Consider the following 19910-nt stretch of genomic DNA (forward strand, 5'->3'; position numbering starts at 1 on the left):
AACACGCCCAGCTAATATTTGTATTTATAGTAGAGACAGGGTTTCACCATCTTGGCCAGACTGGTCTCAAACTCCTGATCTCTTGATCCACCCACCTCGGCCTCCCAAAGTGCTGGGATTATAGGTGTGAGCCACTGTGCCCAGCTGAACAGTCTTTATTTTTAATAATTAAAGAACCTAAAATAATTTACCCTTTCCTGAAAAGTAAATCAAATTGATCCTATTTACCACCTGAAAATGCACCAATCATGAACAGCCAGGCAAAGGAGCTCTGGTGGGAGCCTAAGTTCACTTCTGCATATCAGCAAATTTCATTAGAAATGCCTGTCTCCCAGTTTTGAGTCTAAATAATCAAATGTAATGGAATATTCTTAGTATAGTGCTTATATCCTTACTGGAACAGTTTCTTGTCACTTATTTTGTTGTTTATAATTTTCTTTCTTTCTTTTTTTTTTTTTTAGATGGAGTCGTCTCACTCTGTTGCCCAGGCTGGAGTGCACTGGCATGGTCTCGGCTCACTGCAACCTCTGCCTCCCGGGTTCAAGGGATTCTTCTGCCTCAGCCTCCTGAGTAGTTGGGATTACAGGCACCCGCCACCACGCCTGGCTACTTTGTATTTTTAGTAGAGACGGGGATTTCACCATGTTGGCCAGGCTGGTCTTGGACTCCTGACTTTGTGATCTGCCTGCCTTGGCCTCCCAAAGCGCTGGGATTACAGGTGTGAGCCACTGTGCTGGGCCTACAATTTTCTTAACTAGGGTTGAAGGCTCTGAAAATATGCAGAAAATGGCCTTATGAAGGTTGTATATGTAGCAGAAGGATTCTGTTTTTCTGGACAATAAAGATAAAAAAGTAGAATATATACTGACATCAGTTTAGAAAAATGTATAGTAGTATAGCGTACATACAGGTAATTGAACAAAGAAATATCAATAACAATTGGTTAAGAGCAATTTTTTTTTTTTTTTTTTTTTTGAGACGGAGTCTCGCGCTGTGTCACCCAGGCTGGAGTGCAGTGGCGCGATCTCGGCTCACTGCAAGCTCCGCCTCCCAGGTTCACGCCATTCTCCTGCCTCAGCCTCCGAGTAGCTGGGACTACAGGCGCCCGCCACCACGCCCGGCTAGTTTTTTGTATTTTTAGTAGAGACGGGGTTTCACCATGTTAGCCAGGATGGTCTCGATCTCCTGACCTCATGATCCACCCGCCTCGGCCTCCCAAAGTGCTGGGATTACAGGCTTGAGCCACCGCGCCCGGCCAAGAGCAATTTTTTTTTCTTTTTTTTGAGACAGAGTCTCCCTCTGTCGCCCAGGCTGGAGTGCAGTGGCAAGATCTCAGCTCACTGCAACCTCTGCCTCCCAGGTTCAAGCGATTCTCCCTGCCTCAGCCTCCGGAGTAGCTGGGATTACAGGCATCGGCCACCACGCCTGGCTAATTTTTGTATTTTTAGTAGAGACAGAGTTTCATCATGTTGGCCAGGCTGCTCTTGAATGTCTGACCTCAAGTGATCCACCCACCTTGGCCTCCCAAAGCCCTGGGAATACAGGCGTGAGCCATGGTGCCTGGCCAAGAGCAACTGTTATAATTGCTATCACCAATAATTTTTTCATATTTTTGTGGCCACACTTAAAGGAGTCATCAAAGGATTTGAAATTGTGTGGATAATACTTAATATGAAAGCTACTTAACTTTTTTTTTTTTTTTTTTTTTGAGACGGAGTCCCGCTCTGTCACCCAGACTGGAGTGCAGTGGCCGGATCTCAGCTCACTGGTGTAAGCCCGGCCTCGGGTTTACGCTTATTCTCCTGCCTCAGCCTCCCGAGAGCTGGGACTACAGGCGCCAGCCACCTCGCCTGCTAGTTTTTGTATTTTTTAGTAGAGACGGGTTTCACCGTGTTAGCCAGGATCGTCTCGACATCTCCTTCTGACCTCGCGGATCTCCCAGCCTGCCTTGGCCTCCCAAAGTGCTGGGATTACAGGCTTGAGCCATCAGCTACCGGGCCGAAAAGCTACTTAACTTTTAAAATATGTTGTCCCATCTCACTTAAACTTACCTTTCTACTATCCCAAAGGTTAGGCAGATGAGAAATGCCATTTTTCTCCTCTCTCCCTCTCTCTTTATATATATATATATATTCTGAGACAGGGTCTTATTCTGTTGCCTAGGCTGGAGTCCAGTAGCACACTCATGGCTTACTGCAGCCTCAATCTCCCAGGCTCAAGCGGTCCTCCCACCTCAGTCTTCTGAGTAGCTGGGACTACAGGCGTACATCACCATGCCCAGCTAATTTTTTGTATGTTTTTGTAGAGATGGAGTTTTGCCATATTCCTCAGGCTGTTCTCCAACTCCTGGGCATAGGGGATCCACTTGCCTCAGCCTCTCAAAGTCCTGGGATTACAGGCGTGAGCCACGGTGCCCAGCTCTCCTCAATACTGTAGTGCTGATTACACTGAGAGTGTAAAAACCATTTGAAATACTTAATCATTGTTTTGAGGACACTAACAGTAACATCGCAACTTACGGGTGGAACAAATTTTGGAAAAAGCATTATTTACTTATTAGCAAATTATTTACATTGATTTAACCTGATTTAACTAACTAGAGTACTTTTTAAAATCTCTGGGGCCAGGCGCAGTGGCTCAGGCCTGTAATCCCAGCACTTGGGGAGGACAAGGCAGGTTGATCACCTGAAGTCAGGAGTTCAAGATCAGCCTGGTCAACATGGTGAAACCCCATCCCTAGTAAAAATACAAAAATTAGCCGGGCACAGTGGCATGCGCCTGTTGTTCCAGCTACTTGGGAGGCTGAAGCAGGAGAATCACTTGAACCCAGAAGGCAGAGGTTGCAATGAGCCGAGATCGCACCACTGCACTCCAGCCTGGCGACAGAGCGAGATTCCCTCTCAAAATAAATAAATAAATAAATATCTGAACACACAGGTATTGCTTAAATAGCTTGAACCTGGGAGGCAGAGGATGCAGTGAGCCGAGGTTGTGCCACTGTACTCCAGCCTGGCAACAGAGTGAGATTCCGTCTCCAAAAAAAAAAAAAAAAAAGATACTGCTTAAATAGCACAAAGTTCAAAGAAAGCTTGATTTAACCAAATCAAACCACCATGCCAAGGTCAAAACAAATCAAGGTCATTCAAAATGAGTTGAATAAAAAGAGAGAATTAAACTAATGCAGGTTTGAGATCAGGTATTTGCCTCTTTGAAGAGTAACCCTGATTTTGTCTGACCTCAGAAGGGTTGTTTCTCTCTGAGCTCTATTCCCTCTTCAAAACATTCAGAGGCTTGTGTCTGTGCAATTTTAAAGTGTTTTTGGGTTTATAATTTGGGATTTTGTTATAGTGGCTCCAAACTGAAAACAATTTGACCATAAGTATCATCTTCATCTTAAAGAAGATTTTAACTGGGCGTGGTGGCTCAAACCTGTAATCTCATTTTGGAAGGAGGAGGCAGGAGGATCTCTTGTGAGACCTTCTCTTTACAAAAACAAACAAATAAACAAATAAAACCTAGCCAGGCATAATGGCACATACCTGTAGTCCCAGTTCTCAGGAGGCTGAGGCTGGAGGACTGCTTGAGCCCAGGAGGTTGAGGCAGCAGTGAGCTGTGACTGCACCACTGCACTCCAGCCTGTGCAACAGACTGTGTCAAAAAAAAAAAAAAAAATATATATATATATATATATAGAGAGAGAGAGAGAGCGAGCGAGTACTTGGATCTTGTACAAAGGAATTGAATTGTTCAATGCTACTTACAGCCAATATTTACTTATTTATCTTTATTTTATTTTTTTAAAGACAGAGTCTTGCTCTGTCGGCCAGGCTGGAGTGCAGTGGCGCAATCTTGGCTTACTGCAACCTCCGTCTCCCGGGCTCAAGCAATTCTCCTGCCTCATCCTCCTGAGCAGGTGGGATTACAGGCATGTGCCACCATGCCTGGCTAATTTTTGTATTTTTAGTAGAGATGGGGTTTCACCATGTTGGCCAGGCTGGTCTTGAACTCCTGACCTCAGGTAATCTGCCCCCCTCAGCCTCCCAAAGTGCTGGGATTACAGGCGTGAGCTACCACACCCGAGCAAATACATTTTTAGTAAAGTTCTGAGGCAAATGATGAAACAGGGTTAGTATAAAATTTAGTATTTAGTTATTTGAATTTTTACTGACTGTTTTTAGGCCTGACACAGTTGTTTATTCTTTTTCTTTTGTTAGAGACAGGATCTCACTCTGTCACGCAGGCTGGAGTGCAGTGGTGAGATCATAGCTCACTGCAGCCTCGAACTCCTGGGCTCAGGTGATCCTCCCACCTCAGCCTCCTGAGTAGCTGAGACTACAGGGATGTGCCACCACACTGGGCAAGATCTTAAAATTTGTTATTTGATTTTTAAAAATTGGCTGGGCACGGTGGCTCACGCCTGTAATCCCAGCACTTTGGGAGGTTGGGGCGGGTGGATCAACTGAGGTCAGGTGTATGAGACCAGCCTTTTCAACATGGTGAAACCCTGTCTCTACCAAAAATACAAAACTTAGCCAGGCATGGTGGCATGAGCCTGTAATCCCAGGTACTCGGGAGGCTGAGGCAGGAGAATTGCTTGAACCCAGAAGGCGGAGGCTGCAGCAAGTGGAGATGGCGCCACTGCACTCCAGCCTGGGTAACACACGAAGACTCGGTCTTAAAAACAATTTTTTTTTTTAAATAGAGATAAGGGGACTCTACCAGTTGTCCAGACTGGTCTCTAACTCCTGGCCTCAAGTAATCCTTCTGTCTCAGCCTCCCAAAGTGTTTGGATTACAGGAGTGAGCCACCTTGCCCAGCCTGACACAGTGGTTTAGTTCTGGCTTTTTTTGTATGTAATATAACACTTCATAGCAGGCATTTGATACTAAATGAATTAGGTAAGATGTACTTCACACTGAGGTTTCGAAACTGCGTGGCATGACATTTTAATCAACAGTACAAACCTGTAAAGAAGGGCTTTATCGTCAGCACAGAGCAGGAAAAACCTAAATAGAATGAAGGCAGCTAAAATGATTACTCAGTCATTAATTAACTATGCTGTCTAATCACCGCAGTTTCGACCTCTCTTTGGCTTCAAAAGTCAAAAAAGTCTACTTGCAAAAAAAAAAAAAAAAAGTCTACTTGCTCTGAAAGGAAGTTTGAGTTCTTTACCTTACTGTAAACTCTTAGAAGAGGAAACAAAACTGCCATTTAAATGTGCTAATGAACTTGAGTGTGACTATGCTATGAATCAGCGAGTTTCAAAATCAAAATTTCTCTGAGTCCTCCAGTCAAAAGACAAAGGCCTCCTTCTTGGCTTGATCACACTATTAATACGTACACATATTTAACCACCTCTTTTTAAAACTCCTTACAATTTACATCTGAAACATGAAGACGAAATGTGAATGAAATACTGTGATGAACATTAACCGTCCCAGCTACCAGCAGTGGTACGTCTCAACAGAGGACGATGACTTCTGTTGTCTCAGGTAATCTTCACAAAACCCGAGGAGAGGAACTGTCAGTCCCACCCCACGAAAGCGGCTACTGAATCCCAGATTGCCCCACGATCCCAGCTCTGCGAACGAGGTCACGTTCACAACGGCGGGAATTTCCGTAGCGGTGACACATGGCACTTCCGGCCGGCCGTGAGAGTCGGTGACGTGGCAGCGAGGACGGGCACGGTCGTCGGGGTCGGGGCACCAGGAGCTGTCAGGTGGCCTCGGGGCAGCCCGGCTGGCAGAGAAGGGTTCGCCGGCGCGGCAGCGGCTGCGAGCCCGGAGCCGGAAGTGCCACGTGTCCTGATTGCGGCTGCGCGGCCGGCGGCTGACAGGCACTTCCGGCCAAGGCCTCCCTCCTTCTCTCCAGGTTTGGCTGCCGCCTTCTAGCCGGGCGTTCGCGGCCCCGCGGGCCCGACTCCCAAGCCTCATCTCCCAGGCTAGGCCGTGGCCGCCGGTGGCCTGGGGAGAGTGCGGCGCCATGCCTCGGGCTTAATGCGCCCCCCTCTCTTCTCCCAGTCTTCAGTCTTAAGTTGTTAGCTTCCTCCCTCCGCTTTCAGCAGTGGTCTTTCAGCTCTCTTCTTGTGCGCTGTTGTCGACCCCAACAAGCCCCTTCCAACCCAGATAACCGCCGTCGTCATGTCCCAGCCGGGAATACCGGCCTCCGGCGGTGCCGCAGCCAGCCTCCAGGCCCGGAACGGAGCCACCTTGGCCTCGGGGTCTCCCTACACCAACGGTGAGTGCTGTCCTGGGGGAGGGCGCAGCCTGGCCAGGGCTGACTGACCGTTGCGTGCCACTGCTGCTTGAAGCGACATAGGTAGAGAGGGTGACCTCCTTAACCGGGTTCTGGCGCGGGTGGTGGTGGGCAGCTGGGCCAGGGGACCACGGCGATTGTGCACCTGTAGCCCCAGGCTCGGCTCAGTCTTTCACATTTATTTATTCAGTCGGTCACCAAAACAGTAAATGAGCACCTGCTGTATGCAACGCTCTGGGTGAAACATGGGTGAGAAAATGCCTCAAAACTCGAATATAAGGATCATAGTGTTTGGGTGCCTTCGCCTTCCATGCCACCTCACCCCAGTTTTCTAGAGAGCAAGATTTGGGGTCCGATTCATCTGGGTTTTGCAGGCCCTGAAGTGGTGGGGGGGCGTCGTACTCAGTCTGAGTTTCTGGAGATGTATGCATGCTTTTAGGACACCCCTTTAGGGCCTACTCATCTCTCCCAGAACCTTCCCAGAATTGTACCTACAACAGCTGTTCAGTGTTTCAGCTGTGGAAAAACCAAGTAGAAGGATCTCCTGCTTGATTTCTAGATGTCTGTACAGCATTTGGAAAGTGGTTGGACACAACTCTCTGAATCTCTGACAAGAGTCCACATGTACATTATAGTTTGTCATTTGGTGTGAGAATGTCTTATAATGTTATACCTCTTCTAGGATTCCTTAAATCATCCTGCATTGTGATTTGCTAAGATTATTTCAGTTGTTACAATCAACAAAGACTTTCTGCTGACAGATTGCCTACTTACCAATTTACCTACAGATCTTTGGTTTACAGAAATAAGACTAGTAGAATAATGCTAAAGAACTTAAGTTGCCCATTAGAGTCTAAGATTTCTGTGAAGTTGGAGAAAACAGTGACTAAAATCGCTAAATTACATTGTTTTTAGAGAAGACCGCTGTTTTCTTTACAAAGATGGCTCTAAAAGACTTTTAAAAATGTCTGTGAGTAGGCAACTATGTGGGCAGAAGAAAGAATAAGTGGAGGAAAGCCACTGAAAGGGTATTGAGTTAACCATTCTTTCTCAAAATTATGGTAACAGATTATGTAAACTACATTTTATTCTAGGATATTTAGTAACATTTACATTGAGGATGAGAAAAAATATGTTACATGACTATGGATTTTTCTTATCTATAAATTGCAGTTTTACATTAACTTTAAATGACAAATCCTCAAATGTGCTTCAATGTTTATATATGAGTGTAGTTGTCATAATATTGAAATGTTAAAGGGATTTGACCACTGTGGCATGCTGTATTAGAGATATTGTCACTATGTTGAGTTGATGCAGTCCAACAGATATTTGTTCCACATCTTTTTTTTTTTTTTTTTTTTTGAGATGGAGCCTTGTTCTGTCGCCCAGGCTGGAGTGCAGTGGCATGATCTCGGTTCACTGCAACCTCCGCTTCCCGGGTTCAAGCAATTCTCCTGCCTCCTTAGCCTTCCAAAGTGCTGTAATTACAGGCCTGAGCCACTGTGCCCAGACCTCTTTTTTAAAATATAATTTTCATAGTCTTTTTATAAGTTCCATTTCTACAGGTTTTTTTTTTTTTTTTTTTTTTTGAGATGGAGTTTTGCTTTTGTCCCCCAGGCTGGAGTGCAATGGCACAATCTCAACTCACTGCAACCTCCACTTTCCAGGTTCAAGCGATTCTCCTGCCTCAGCCTCCCAAGTAGCTGGGATTACAGCCTCCCAAGTAGCTGGGATTAGGTGTCACCACACCTAGCTAATTTTCGTATTTTTAGTAGAGACAGGGTTTCACCATGTTGGTCAGGCTGATGTCCAGTGATCCACCCACCTCGGCCTCCCAAAGTGCTGGGATTACAGGCGTGAGCCACTGCACCTGGCCTCTACAAGTTTTTTGTTTTTTGCCTTTTTTTTTTTTTTTTTGAGATAGGGTCTTGCTTACACTGTCCCTCAAGCTGGAGTGAAGTGGCAGGATCACAACTCACTGTTACTCCTGGGCTCAAGCAATCCTCACACCTCAGCCTCCTCAGTAGCTAGAACTACAGGTGCATACCACCAGGCCCTATTTTTTATATAAGTATAAAATATAAATTATATAATGTATGTATTTTATTATTATTATTTTTTGAGTCAGAGTTTCACTCTTTTGCCCAGGCTGGAGTACAGTGGCTTGATCTCAGCTCACTGCAACCTCCATCTCCCAGGTTCAAATGATTCTTGTGCCTCAGCCTCCCGAATAGCTGGAATTACAGGCATGCACAACCATGCCTGGCTAATTTTTATATTTTTAGTACAGATGGGGTTTCACCATGTTGGCCAGGCTAGTCTTGAACTCCAAACCTCATAATGATCTGCCCACCTTGGCCTCCCAAAGTGCTGGGATTACAGGCATGAGCCACCACGCCCAGCCTAATATATATATATATAAAAAATACATTTTTTATCTATATTATATGTAATGTAATATCTATATATAATTTTTTTTTTTTTTTTTGTATTGACGGGTCTCTCTGTGTTGCCTAGGCTGGTCTGAAATTCCTGGCCTCAAGTGATCCTCCTGACTCAGCCTTCCAAAGTGCTGGGATTAGAGGCATGAGCTACCAAGCCTAGCCTGGGTTGTTTTATTGTTCATCCTGCTAATAATACAGAGGGTAGGGATGTGGTATCAAGTTGGAGGAGAGGATATTTTTCAAGAAGGTGAGAAAATGTTTCAATGCTGGGGTCTAGTTTTGCTTAACTATTCCAGAGCAGTAGTTGATGCTTGCATATTCTGTTGAAAACTCTTTTGTTTTTTTGTTTTTTTGTTTTTTTTTTTGAGACAGAGTCTCGCTGTGCCGCCCAGGCTGGAGTGCAGTGGCGTGATCTTGGCTCACTGCAAGCTCCGCCTCCGGGGTTCATGCCATTCTCCTGCCTCAGCCTCCCGAGTAGCTGGGACTACAGGCGCCCGCCACCTCGCCCGGCTAGTTTTTGTATTTTTTAGTAGAGACGGGTTTCACCGTGTCAGCCAGATGGTCTCTGACCTCCTGACTCGTGGATCTCGGGCCTGCCTCGGCCTCCCAAAGTGCTGGGATTACAGGCTTGAGCCCACCAGGCCATCTTGAGATTTCCCCACTTTGTTGCCCAGGCTAGAGTGCAATACAGAGGCAGTAAGGCCTTGTGGCCTCTATTTTTTTTTTTGAGATCGAGTCTTGCTCTGTGCCCCAGGCTGGAGTGCAGTGAGCGCCGATCTCGCTCACTGCAGCCCGCCTCCCAGGTTCACGCCCCATTCTCCTCCTGCCTCAGCCTCCCAAGTAGCTGGGACTACAGGCGCCCACCACCTCGCCCGGCTAATTTTCTTGTATTTTTAGTAGAGACGGGGTTTCACCGTGTTAGCCAGGATGGTCTCGATCTCCTGACCTCGTGATCCGCCCGTCTCGGCCTCCCAAAGTGCTGGGATTACAGGCTTGAGCCACCGCGCCCGGCCTCCTTGTGGCCTTGTTAAGGACAATTTTGGGATGTGTGGGTAAAGAAGCTAAATTAGAAAGTTAGAGGCAAGAATGAATGCAGATGAGTGCTTCCCACCCAACTAGCAGCTTCAGAATCAGAGGAACCTGCTATAATAATGGTACGAATTGAGATCTCAGGTCCCACCTCTGTAAAATCCTATTTCATAGGATTCAAAAGGATCCCAGAATCTGCATTAGTAAAAAATCTCATGTGGCTGGGTGTGTTGGCTCACACCTGTAATCCCAGCACTTTGGCTGAGGCGGGCAGATCACCTGAGGTCTGGAGTTTGAGACCAGCCTGGCCAAAAAGCTATAAGTTTCTTTAGGAAAGCCTGGGTCGGGCGTAGTGGTTCACACCTGTAATCCCAGCACTTTGGGAGATGGAGGCGGGAGGATCACGAGGTCAGGAATTCGAGACCAGCCTGGTCAAATGTTGAAACCCATCTCTACTAAAGATACAAAAAATTAGACAAGCATGGTGACACACACCTATAATCCCAGTTGCTTCAGGGGCTGAGGCAGGAGGATCACTTGAACGTTGGAGGTTAAGGCTGCAGTGAGCCAAGATTGCACCACTGTACTCTAGCCTGGGGGACAAAGTGAGACCAGTTCTGAAAAACCAAAACAAAACAAAACTTCAGTTTCTAACTGCCTTTGCAAGTTGATTCAGTCAATAAATGCACTAATTAATGATGGAAGTTATTATTTGCCTTTAGCGTTATTACATGATAATCAGATTAAGATCCATTAGTTTAAGAGGTCTTGCAGTCTCGCTATCAATTTTTGCAAAGGCCATATGTATACACAAAGACTTAGAAAACCCTGTCAGCTGGGCGTGGTGCCTCATGCCTGTAATCCAGCACTTTGGGAGGCCGAGGCGGGCGGATCAGCTGAGGTCAGGAGTTCAAGACCAGCCTGACCAATGTGATGAAACCCTGTCTCTACTAAAAATACAAAAATTAGCCAGGCATGGTGGCATGCCCCTGTAATCCCAGCTACTCAGGAGACTGAGACAGGAGAATTGCTTGAACCTGGGAGGCAGAGGTTGCAATGAGCCAAGATTGCGCCATTGTACTCCAGCCTGAGTGACAGAGCAAGAATTCATCTTAAAATAAATAAATAAATAAGGCCACAAATGGCTTCCTGGTTATTAAATAGAAAAATATTTTTCAGTCCTCATTTTCCGAGCTGCATTTGATACCTTTGGTTGTTATTTTATTTTTACAACAATTGCTTTCTTTGGTTTCTAGGATATTACCGAAAGGGTGGTTATGGTTTTCTTTCTTTTTTTTTGATTGCTATTTCTCAACAGCAGTATTCTCAGTATTTCTTCCATTTCTGATTGTTTTTTTCTCTCTCCTCCTTCAATATTGGTGCTCTTCAAGGTGACCTGTTTTTCTTACATGCTCCCTGGGTGTCTTTAATTCCCATGGTTTTAAATCTTATGCATATATCAGTGACTCCCAAAATTATATCTTAAGCTGAAACCTATCGCTTTGGCTGCAGATAAATACCTTTTTTTTTTTTTTAAGCAGAGTCTTGCTCTGTTGCCCAGGCTGGAGTGGGGTGGCATGATCTTGGCTCACTGAAATCTCTGCCTCCTGGGTTCAAGCAATTCTCCTTTCTCAGCCTCCAGAGTAGCTGGGACCACTGGCACCTGCCACCACACCTGGCAAATTTTTTGTATTTTTAGAAGAGATGGGGTTTCCCCATCTTAGTCAGGATGCTGTTGCTCTCCTGACCTCATGATGTGCCCGCCTCCACCTCCCAAAGTGCTGGGATTACAGGCCTGAGCCACCGCACCCAGCACAGATAAGTATCTTTATACTTATCTTTATAAGTATAGTATCTTTATACTTATCTTTGGGTGCCGAGGCGGGTGGATCATGAGGTCAGGAGATCGAGACCATCCTGGTTAACACGGTGACACCCTCGTCTCTACTAAAAAATACGAAAAATTTGGCCGGGCGTGGTGGCTCAAGCCTGTAATCCCAGCACTTTGGGAGGCCGAGACGGGCTGATCACAAGGTCAGGAGATCGAGACCATCCTGGCTAACCCGGTGAAACCGCGTCTCTACTAAAAAATACAAAAAACTAGCCGGGCGAGGTGGCGGGCGCCTGTAGTCCCAGCTACTCCGGAGGCTGAGGCAGGAGAATGGCGTGAACCCGGGAGGCGGAGCTTGCAGTGAGCTGAGATCCGGCCACTGCACTCCAGCCTGGGCGACAGAGCGAGACTCCGTCTCAAAAAAAAAAAAACAAAAAAAACCCCGAAAAATTAGCCGGGCATGGTGGCGGGCACCTGTAGTCCCAGCTACTCGGGAGGCTGAGGCAGGAGAATGGCGTGAACCCGGGAGGTGGAGCTTGCAGTGAGCAGAGATCGTGCCACTGCACTCCAGCCTGGGTGACAGAGCAAGTCTCCGTCTCAACAACAACAACAAAAAAAGTATCTTTATACTGGACATCTCCACTGTCATTGGTGGCACCTGAAAATTAATGTGTTTAAAATAACTTCAATCTCTCTTCCCTTGGCCATCCCCCACCTTTGTTTTTTTAAGACAGAGTCTTGCTCTGTCACCCAGGCTGGAGTGCAGTGGTGCGATTGCCAGTCATTGCAACCTCCACCTCCTGGGTTCAAGCAATTCTCCTGCCTCAGCCTCCTGAGTAGCTGGGACTGTAGGCGTGTGCCACCACACCCGGCTAATTTTTCTATTTTTAGTAGAGACGGGGTTTCACCATATTGGTCAGGCTGGTCTTGAACTTCTGACTTCAGGTGATCCACCCACCTCGGCCTCACAAAGTATTGGGATTACAGGCATGAGCCACTGAACCTGACTTTTTTTTTTTTTTTTTTTTTTTTTTAAAGACAGCATCTCATTCTGTCGCTCTGGCCAGAATGCAATGATGCAATGATAGCTCACTGCAGCCTTGAACTCCTGGGCTCAAGTGATCCTTGATCCTTGATCAAGTGGGTGGGGTGGCTCATGCTTGTAATCTTAGTACTTTGGGAAACCAAGTCAAGAAGATCCCTTGAGCCCAGGAGTTCAAGACCAGCCTGGACAACTTAGGGAGACCCGATCTCTACAAAAAATTAAAAAATTAGCCAGGTACAATGGTGCACGCTGGTAGTCCCAGCTACTCAAGAGGGGAGGTGGGAGGATCACTTGAGCCTGGGAGGTAGAGGCTGCAGTGAGGTGTGACACTTCAGCCTGGGTGACAGAGTGAGACCTCATTTCTAAAATAAAAAATAAAAAAACCACACACACACATACACAACCAAAACATATATTTTGTAGAGACAGGGACTTGCCATATTGCCCAAGCTGGTCTCGAACTCCTGGCCTCAAGTGATCCTCCCACCTTGACTTTCTAAAGTGCTGGGATTACAGGCATGAGCCACCATGCCTGGCTTATATTTCTATTCTTTTCTCTTTCTGTTCAAATGAATAAACACGGCCATCCACCAGGTTGCTCAGGTCAGAAACCTAGGAGTCATCCTAGATTCTTTCCTCTCTTCATCACCCATATTCAATTCCACTTAAAATCCCATGAGTGCTATTTCCTCAAATCAGTTTTTTAAAAATTTGAGTAATGTATAGCTACTAAATATTTCTCTGCCATCCTAATGTTAAATTATTTATTTATTTATTTTACTTCCGAGACAGGTTCTCACTCGTTGCCCAGGCTAGAGTGCAGGGGCATGATCACAGCCAGCTGCAGGCTTGATCTCTTGGGTTCAAGTGATCCTTCTGCCTCAGCCTCCCAAGTACTGGCTAATTATTTATTTTTTTGTAGAGATGGTGTCTCACTATATTACCCAGGTTGTTCTTGAACTCCTGAGGTCAAGCCGTGCTCCCGCCTTGGCTTTTCAAAATACTTGGATTATAAGATTAAGCCAACATGCCTGGCAAAAGTTTTTATTAAATGCGTATGTGCAAACACAAAGCTAGATGTAAACTTCATAAGGTTTATAGCTATTATACTATTATAAAACCAAACATTAAAAATATTAACAAATGGCTGGACGTGGTGGCTCATGCCTGTAATCCCAGCACTTTGGGAGGCCAAGGTGGCCAGATCACTTGAGGTCAGAAGTTCAAGAACAGCGTGACCAACATGATGAAATCTTCTGTCTCTACTAAAAATACAAAAATTAGCCGGGCGTGGTGGTGCATGCCTGTAATCCTAGCTACTCGAGAGGCTGAGTGAGGCGGCAGAATCGCCTGAACCCAGGAGGCAGAGGTTGTAGTGAGCTGAGGTCACACCACTGCACTTTAGCTTGGGCAACACAGCGAGACTCCGTCTCAAAAAAATAAAAAATAAAAAGCAATATAATTCAATTTTAAAACATTAAACAATATGCTACATTTTGTTTGAAACCACAATTGATTTGATTGTTTTAATTTTGAATATGTTGGAACATTATTTGGGTGACTATCATGCTCACTTTTTCCTTTTTGTTTTTGACACACGTTCTCACTCTGTAGCCCAGGGTGGAATGCTTGATTATAGCTCACTGAAGTCAAACTCCTGGGCTCAAGCAGTCCTCTTGCCTCAGCCTCCTGAGAAGCTAGGTCTACAGGCGTGTGCACCACTCCTGGCTAATTTTTTAATTTTTAATTTTTTTTTTTTGTAGAAGTGGAGTCTTGCTATGTTGCCCAGGCTGGTCTTCCACTCCTCAGCTCAAGTAGTTCTGCTTTGGCCTCAAGTGTGCTGGGATTACAGGCATGAGCCACCATGCCCAACCTCTATACCATTTTAACAGGGGAAGGGTGGGGTGGGGGAAAGGACATTTACTGGAAAATAGACTTATAGGAAGGATAAATGGACTCTTAGAATAGATATGATAGCTTTGTGATGATGTCTGTTTAGGTGTGGTATGGGTATTTCTCATCTCAGGTCATGAGTCAGATTGATATCTTTCCTGGTTTGCCCCTGGGAAGTAGATTATGACCATTGAGTTCTTTTGGAAGTCTCCGTTTTAGGCAGATAAGAGATTTTAGAAACTCAAATGCTGTCTGCTTAAAATGATTTTTTATGCCATAGTAGTGTATTCTGGACCCCTTCACAATCACTGACCCATTATTATTTTTATTTTTATATTTATTTATTTATTTATTTATTTAGAGACAGAGTCTCGCTCTGTTGCCCCTGCTGGAGTGCAGTGGCGCGATCTCCGCTCACTGCAAGCTCTGCCTCCTGGGTTCACACCATTCTCCTGCCTCAGCCTCCCGAGTAGCTGGGACTACACGTGCCCGCCACCACGCCCGGCTAATTTTTTGTATTTTTAGTAGAGACAGAGTTTCACCGTGTTAGCCAGGATGATCTCAATCTCCTGATATTGTGATCCACCTGCCTTGGCCTCCCAAGGTGCTGGGATTACAGACGTGAGCCACTGCGCCTGGCCTCACTGACCCATTGTTTTGATGGGCTACTTAGTAATGACTTCAGAATTTAAAAAAATTTTCCATTTAGTGAACGTGTCATTATATATTTATTACTACACTTTTTGTGAACTGCTTGCAATTGATCCATATATGATTTTCACATAGTGGGGAGGAAGGTCAGAAAAAAATATTTCATGTAATAGTTACTCACAGTATGTCTATGATAGTGACTACCACAAAACAAGTTCTTTTGTATCTGTCTTCCTGCCAGGAGACAGGGTCTCACTTTGTCACAGAGGCTGGAGTGCAGTGGTGTGAACACAGCTCCCTGCAGCCTTAACCTCCTGCACTCAGTGATCCTCCTGCTTCAGCCCCAAGTAGCTGGGGCTTACAGGCATGTGCCACCGTGCCCTACTAATTCTTACATTTTTTATAGAGACAAGGTCTTACTATTATGTCCAAGCTGGTCTTGAACTCCTGAGCTCAAGCTATCTGCCCACCTTGGCCTCCCAAAGTGTTGGGATTATAGGTGTGAGCCACCATGCCTGGCATCTTTTCATCTTTATTGACCTGTCAAATTTTTGCTTATTTTGTACATTTTGGTGGTATTTGGCTTTCACTTGGCTATACCTGGCTTGAAGGCACCTCTTTAGCATATTAGCTTGTGATAAGATTGTAAATACAACCTGTTTGCTCATGCCTGTAATCCTAGCACTTACAGAGGCTGAGGCAGGAGGATTACTTGACCTCAGCAATTTGAGACCAGTCTGGGCAACATAGTGAGTCTCTGTCTCTACCAAAAAAAAAAAAGTTTAGTAGGCGTGGTGGCGCATGCCTGTAGTCCCAGCTTCTCAGGAGGCTTGGATGAGAGGATCACTTGAGCCCAGGAGGTCAGAGCTGCAGTGAGCCACGATTGTGCCACTGTACTCCAGCTTGGACAACAGAGTGAGGTGCTGTCTCAATCAATCAATCAATAAGTAAGTAAATAAATAAAATTGTAATACAAATATGAAACTAGGCCAGGACATCTTGTGGCAACATCGGGCTGTGAGATGGCCTATTTTTATCCAGGCGACCCAACATATGCTTATACATTAATTTTTTACAAATGTTTTCATTTATTCAGATATCTCTGTATTCACTCTGTTACTTGCTACTGTTTAGTCCATCTTTTTTTTTTTTAATCATCCAGGCTGGAGTGCAGTGGTGTGACTTCGGCTCACTGCAGCCTTGACCTCCTGGGTTCAAGCGATCCTCCTGCCTCAGCCCCCCAAGTAGCTAGGACTACAGGTGCACACCATCAAGGCTGGCTACTTTTTGTATTTTTTATAGGCATGGGGTTTCACCATGTTGCCCAGGCTGGTCTTGAACTCCTGGGCTCAAGCTATCCACCTGCCTTGGCCTCCCAAAGTGCTGGGATTACAGATGTGAGCCACTGCGCTGGCCTTCATTGTGGTTTTCATTTGCATTTCTGTTATGACTGATGATGTTTGTATTTCTCTAATGACTGATGATGTTGAATGTTTTGGCATGTGCTTATTAGCTATCTTCTTTGGAGGTATATTTGAATGTCTATTTAAGTCCTTTGCTTATTTTTTAATTGGGTTATGTGTTTTTATTGCTGACTGCAAGAATATATGTTTTACTTTATTTTTTAAAGTCTTGCTATATTCGTTGGTAAGACTAATTTGTCCTCCTTTTATTGGAAGGTCCTGTCCAAAATGCATTGCTGTCTTCACAAGAGTCAGTGAGCCAAGGATACAATTTCCAGCTTCCAGGATCCTACTCTCATCCAATACCAGCAAAGACTTTGAATCCAGTCTCTGGACAGTCTAACTATGGTAGTTCTCAGGGATCTGGGCAGACTCTTAATAGACCACCTGTGGCCTCTAATCCAGTGACACCTTTGCTTCATAGTGGTCCTGCTCCCCGAATGCCATTACCTACTTCTCAGAACTCATGTACTACACCAATGCCTTCTAGTAGCTTTCTTCCTGGAGCCAACCTGCCACCACCTTTGAATTGGCAATATAACTATCCATCCACAGCCACACAAACAAACCATTGTCCTCCTGCATCATCCCAACCAACTGTATCTGGAAATACAAGCTTAACCACAAATCATCAATATGTTTCTTCTGGATATCCTTCACTTCAAAATAGCTTCGTAAAGTCAGGTAGTATTCTTATAGAAGTGCTTAAAATGTAGAAATGTGAAACTTCTGCTTATTTAGATATTTGAAATAATACTTGAAGCCTGAAAACCATATGGAAAATAGGACTTTTAAAATTATTAGTAGTTTTTTGTTGTTGTTTTTTGTTTTTCGGCTTTCCAGCGAAAACCAGAAAGCCTGCTAGACAAATTAAGTAAGCTGTAACACTCATTAGTAGTTTTTTTTTTCTCTTTTTTTTTTTTTTTTGAGATGGGTCTTGCTCTGTCACCCAGGCTGGAATGCAGTGGCACAATCTCAGCTTACTGCAACCTCTGCCTCCGGGGTTCAAGTGATTCTCCTGCCTCAGCCTCCCCTGGGACCACAGGCGTGACCAGCATGCTCGGCCGATTTTTGTAATTTTAGTAGAGATGGGTTTTGTGGTTTGTTTGTTTGTTGTTTTTTTTTTGAGACAGAGTTTTGCTCTTTTCGCCCAGGCTGGAGTGCAATAGTGCAATCTTGACTCACTGCAACATCCATCTCCTGGTTCAAACGATTCTCCTGCCTCAGCCTCCCAAGTAGCTGGGATTACAGGCACTCGCCACCACACCCAGCTAATTTTGTATTTGTTTTAGTAGAGACAGGGTTTTACCATGTTGGCCAGGCTGGTCTCCAACTCTTGACCTCAGGTAATTCGCTGGCCTCTGCCTCCCAAAGTGCTGGGATTACAGGCATGAGCCATTGCATCTGGCTGATAGCTGGGTTTTCATAGAGATTGTGTTGAATCTGTACATCAGCTTGAGGACAAAGCCACATATTATGTATTCTTAGACTGACTTTGATCTTTTTATCTTTTTTTTTTTTTTTTTTTTGAGACGGAGTCTCGCCGTCAGCCTCTGTGCTGGAGTGTTGTGGCCGGGTCTCAGCTCACTGTGCCCGGCCCCGGGTTCACGCATTCTCCTGCCTCAGCCCCCCGGTAGCTGGGACTACAGGCATCCCACACGCCTGCTAGTTTTTGTATTTTTAGTAGAGATGGGTTTCACCGTGAAAGTTAGCTGTGGAGGGTCTCGATCTCCTGACCTCGTGATCCGCCCGTCTCGGCCTCCCAAAGTGCTGGGATTACAGGCTTGAGCCACCGCGCCCGGCCTGATCTTTTTATCTTTTAACCTCAGTGTTTGGTTGGACTTTTCCTTTTTTGCTATTAAAATCAGCAAGGTGTTATACTTTTTTTTTTTTTTATAACACTTTTTTTTTTTTTACACAGTCTTACTGTGTAGCCCATGCTGGAGTGCAATGGCGTGATCTCGGCTCACTGCAGCCTCTGCCTACCGGGTTCAAGCGATTCTCCTGCCTCAGCCTCCAGAGTAGCTGGGATTATGGGATTACAGTCTTGTGCCACTGCACCTAGTTAACTTTTTGTACTTTAGTAGAGATGTGGTTTCACCATGTTGGCCAGGCTGGTCTTGAACTCCTGACCTCAGGTAATCCACCTACCTCAGCCTCCCAAAGTGCTAGAATTACAGGTGTGAGCCACCACGCCTGGCCACATTTATTTATTTATTTATTTATTTATTTATTTTAAGACAGAGTCTCACTCTGTCTCCCAGGCTGGAGTGCAGTGGTGCAATCTCGGCTCACTGCAACCTGTGCCTTCCGGGTTCATGCCATTCTCCTGCCTCCGCCTCCCGAGTAGCTGGGACTACAGGCGCCCGCCAACACGCCTGGCTAATTTTTTGTATTTTTGGTAGAGACGGGGTCTCACCGTGTTAGCCAGGATGGTCTCGATTTGCTGACCTCATGATCCACCCGCCTCACCTCCCAAAGTGCTGGGATTACAGGCGTGAGCCACTGCGCCCGACCCCAGCCACATTTATTAACATTAGTAGTATTTCTTTCAAAAGCATTTAAAATTATGTATTGGGATCTTCAGGTTGATGCTTCTCAGCAGACATCCTCAAGTTTATGAACTAGTGAAGGCTTCCAAGTGAAATACTAATATCAATAGTTACCTTTTTAAATTCATGTGTGTTTATATGGCATATACTCCATCAGGCTTAGTAAATTGTTAATGGGTGAAACTTTATTTTTCCAAGCCTTTGATCAGACATTGGCCCTGGTGAATGCATTTTGGCCTTGTAAAGATTAAAGTTGCTTCTTGAAACTTAAGTTTCTTTGTGGAAATCTTCTGACCTGCAATTACTAGAGCCAAAATCCTTCATGTTACTTTTGTTCTAATTCATTTGATACCATGAGTGAGCATCAGTCACTTGAAATGAATGAATGTGGTGGCACACGTAAATCATTTGAATGAATGAATATGTAGTCTCAGCTACTTGGGGGACTGAGGTGGGAGAATTGCTTGATCTCAGGCATTTGAGGCTGCAGTGAGCTATGATTATGCCACTGCACTCCAGCCTAGGTGACAGAGTAAGACTCTGTCTAAAAAAAAATTAAGTGTTAAAAAAATGTTATCCGTATTATTTTCCAGGCTCTATCAAACTTTTATATCATTGTCTGTTTTTCTGTTTTGCTTTTTATTTTTTAGAGATAGGCTGTCTCTCTGTTTCCCAGGCTGGAGTGCATTGGCGCAATCCCAGCTCACTGTTGTCATCAAACTCCTGGACTCAAGCTATCCTCCC

The 19910-nt window shown here is 45.1% G+C and overlaps 1 protein-coding gene and 1 non-coding gene across 5 annotated transcripts in view; one reads left to right on the forward strand and one right to left on the reverse strand.

The window, feature by feature from the left end:
* Positions 1–5706: 5706 nt before the first annotated feature.
* The window catches only part of SEC24A (SEC24 homolog A, COPII coat complex component), a 51276-nt gene continuing 37072 nt past the window's right edge, over positions 5707–19910 (forward strand). For 2 of the 4 annotated variants that reach the window (XM_031666462.1, XM_031666463.1), the window contains exons 1-2: positions 5707–6237; positions 16831–17298. In XM_031666462.1, the coding sequence (XP_031522322.1) occupies positions 6141–6237; positions 16831–17298 (565 nt within the window). In that variant the 5' untranslated portion in view covers positions 5707–6140. The remainder of the gene's footprint in view (positions 6238–16830; positions 17299–19910) is intronic. The other 2 variants (XM_031666460.1, XM_031666461.1) reach the window with 2 other exon arrangements.
* On the reverse strand, positions 17445–17504 carry LOC116275120. Its single transcript, XR_004184080.1, has one exon. It is a non-coding gene; the product is annotated as a U7 small nuclear RNA (small nuclear RNA).

This window comes from Papio anubis, chromosome 5 (genome assembly GCF_008728515.1).
Source record: "Papio anubis isolate 15944 chromosome 5, Panubis1.0, whole genome shotgun sequence".
Lineage (NCBI taxonomy): Eukaryota > Metazoa > Chordata > Mammalia > Primates > Cercopithecidae > Papio > Papio anubis.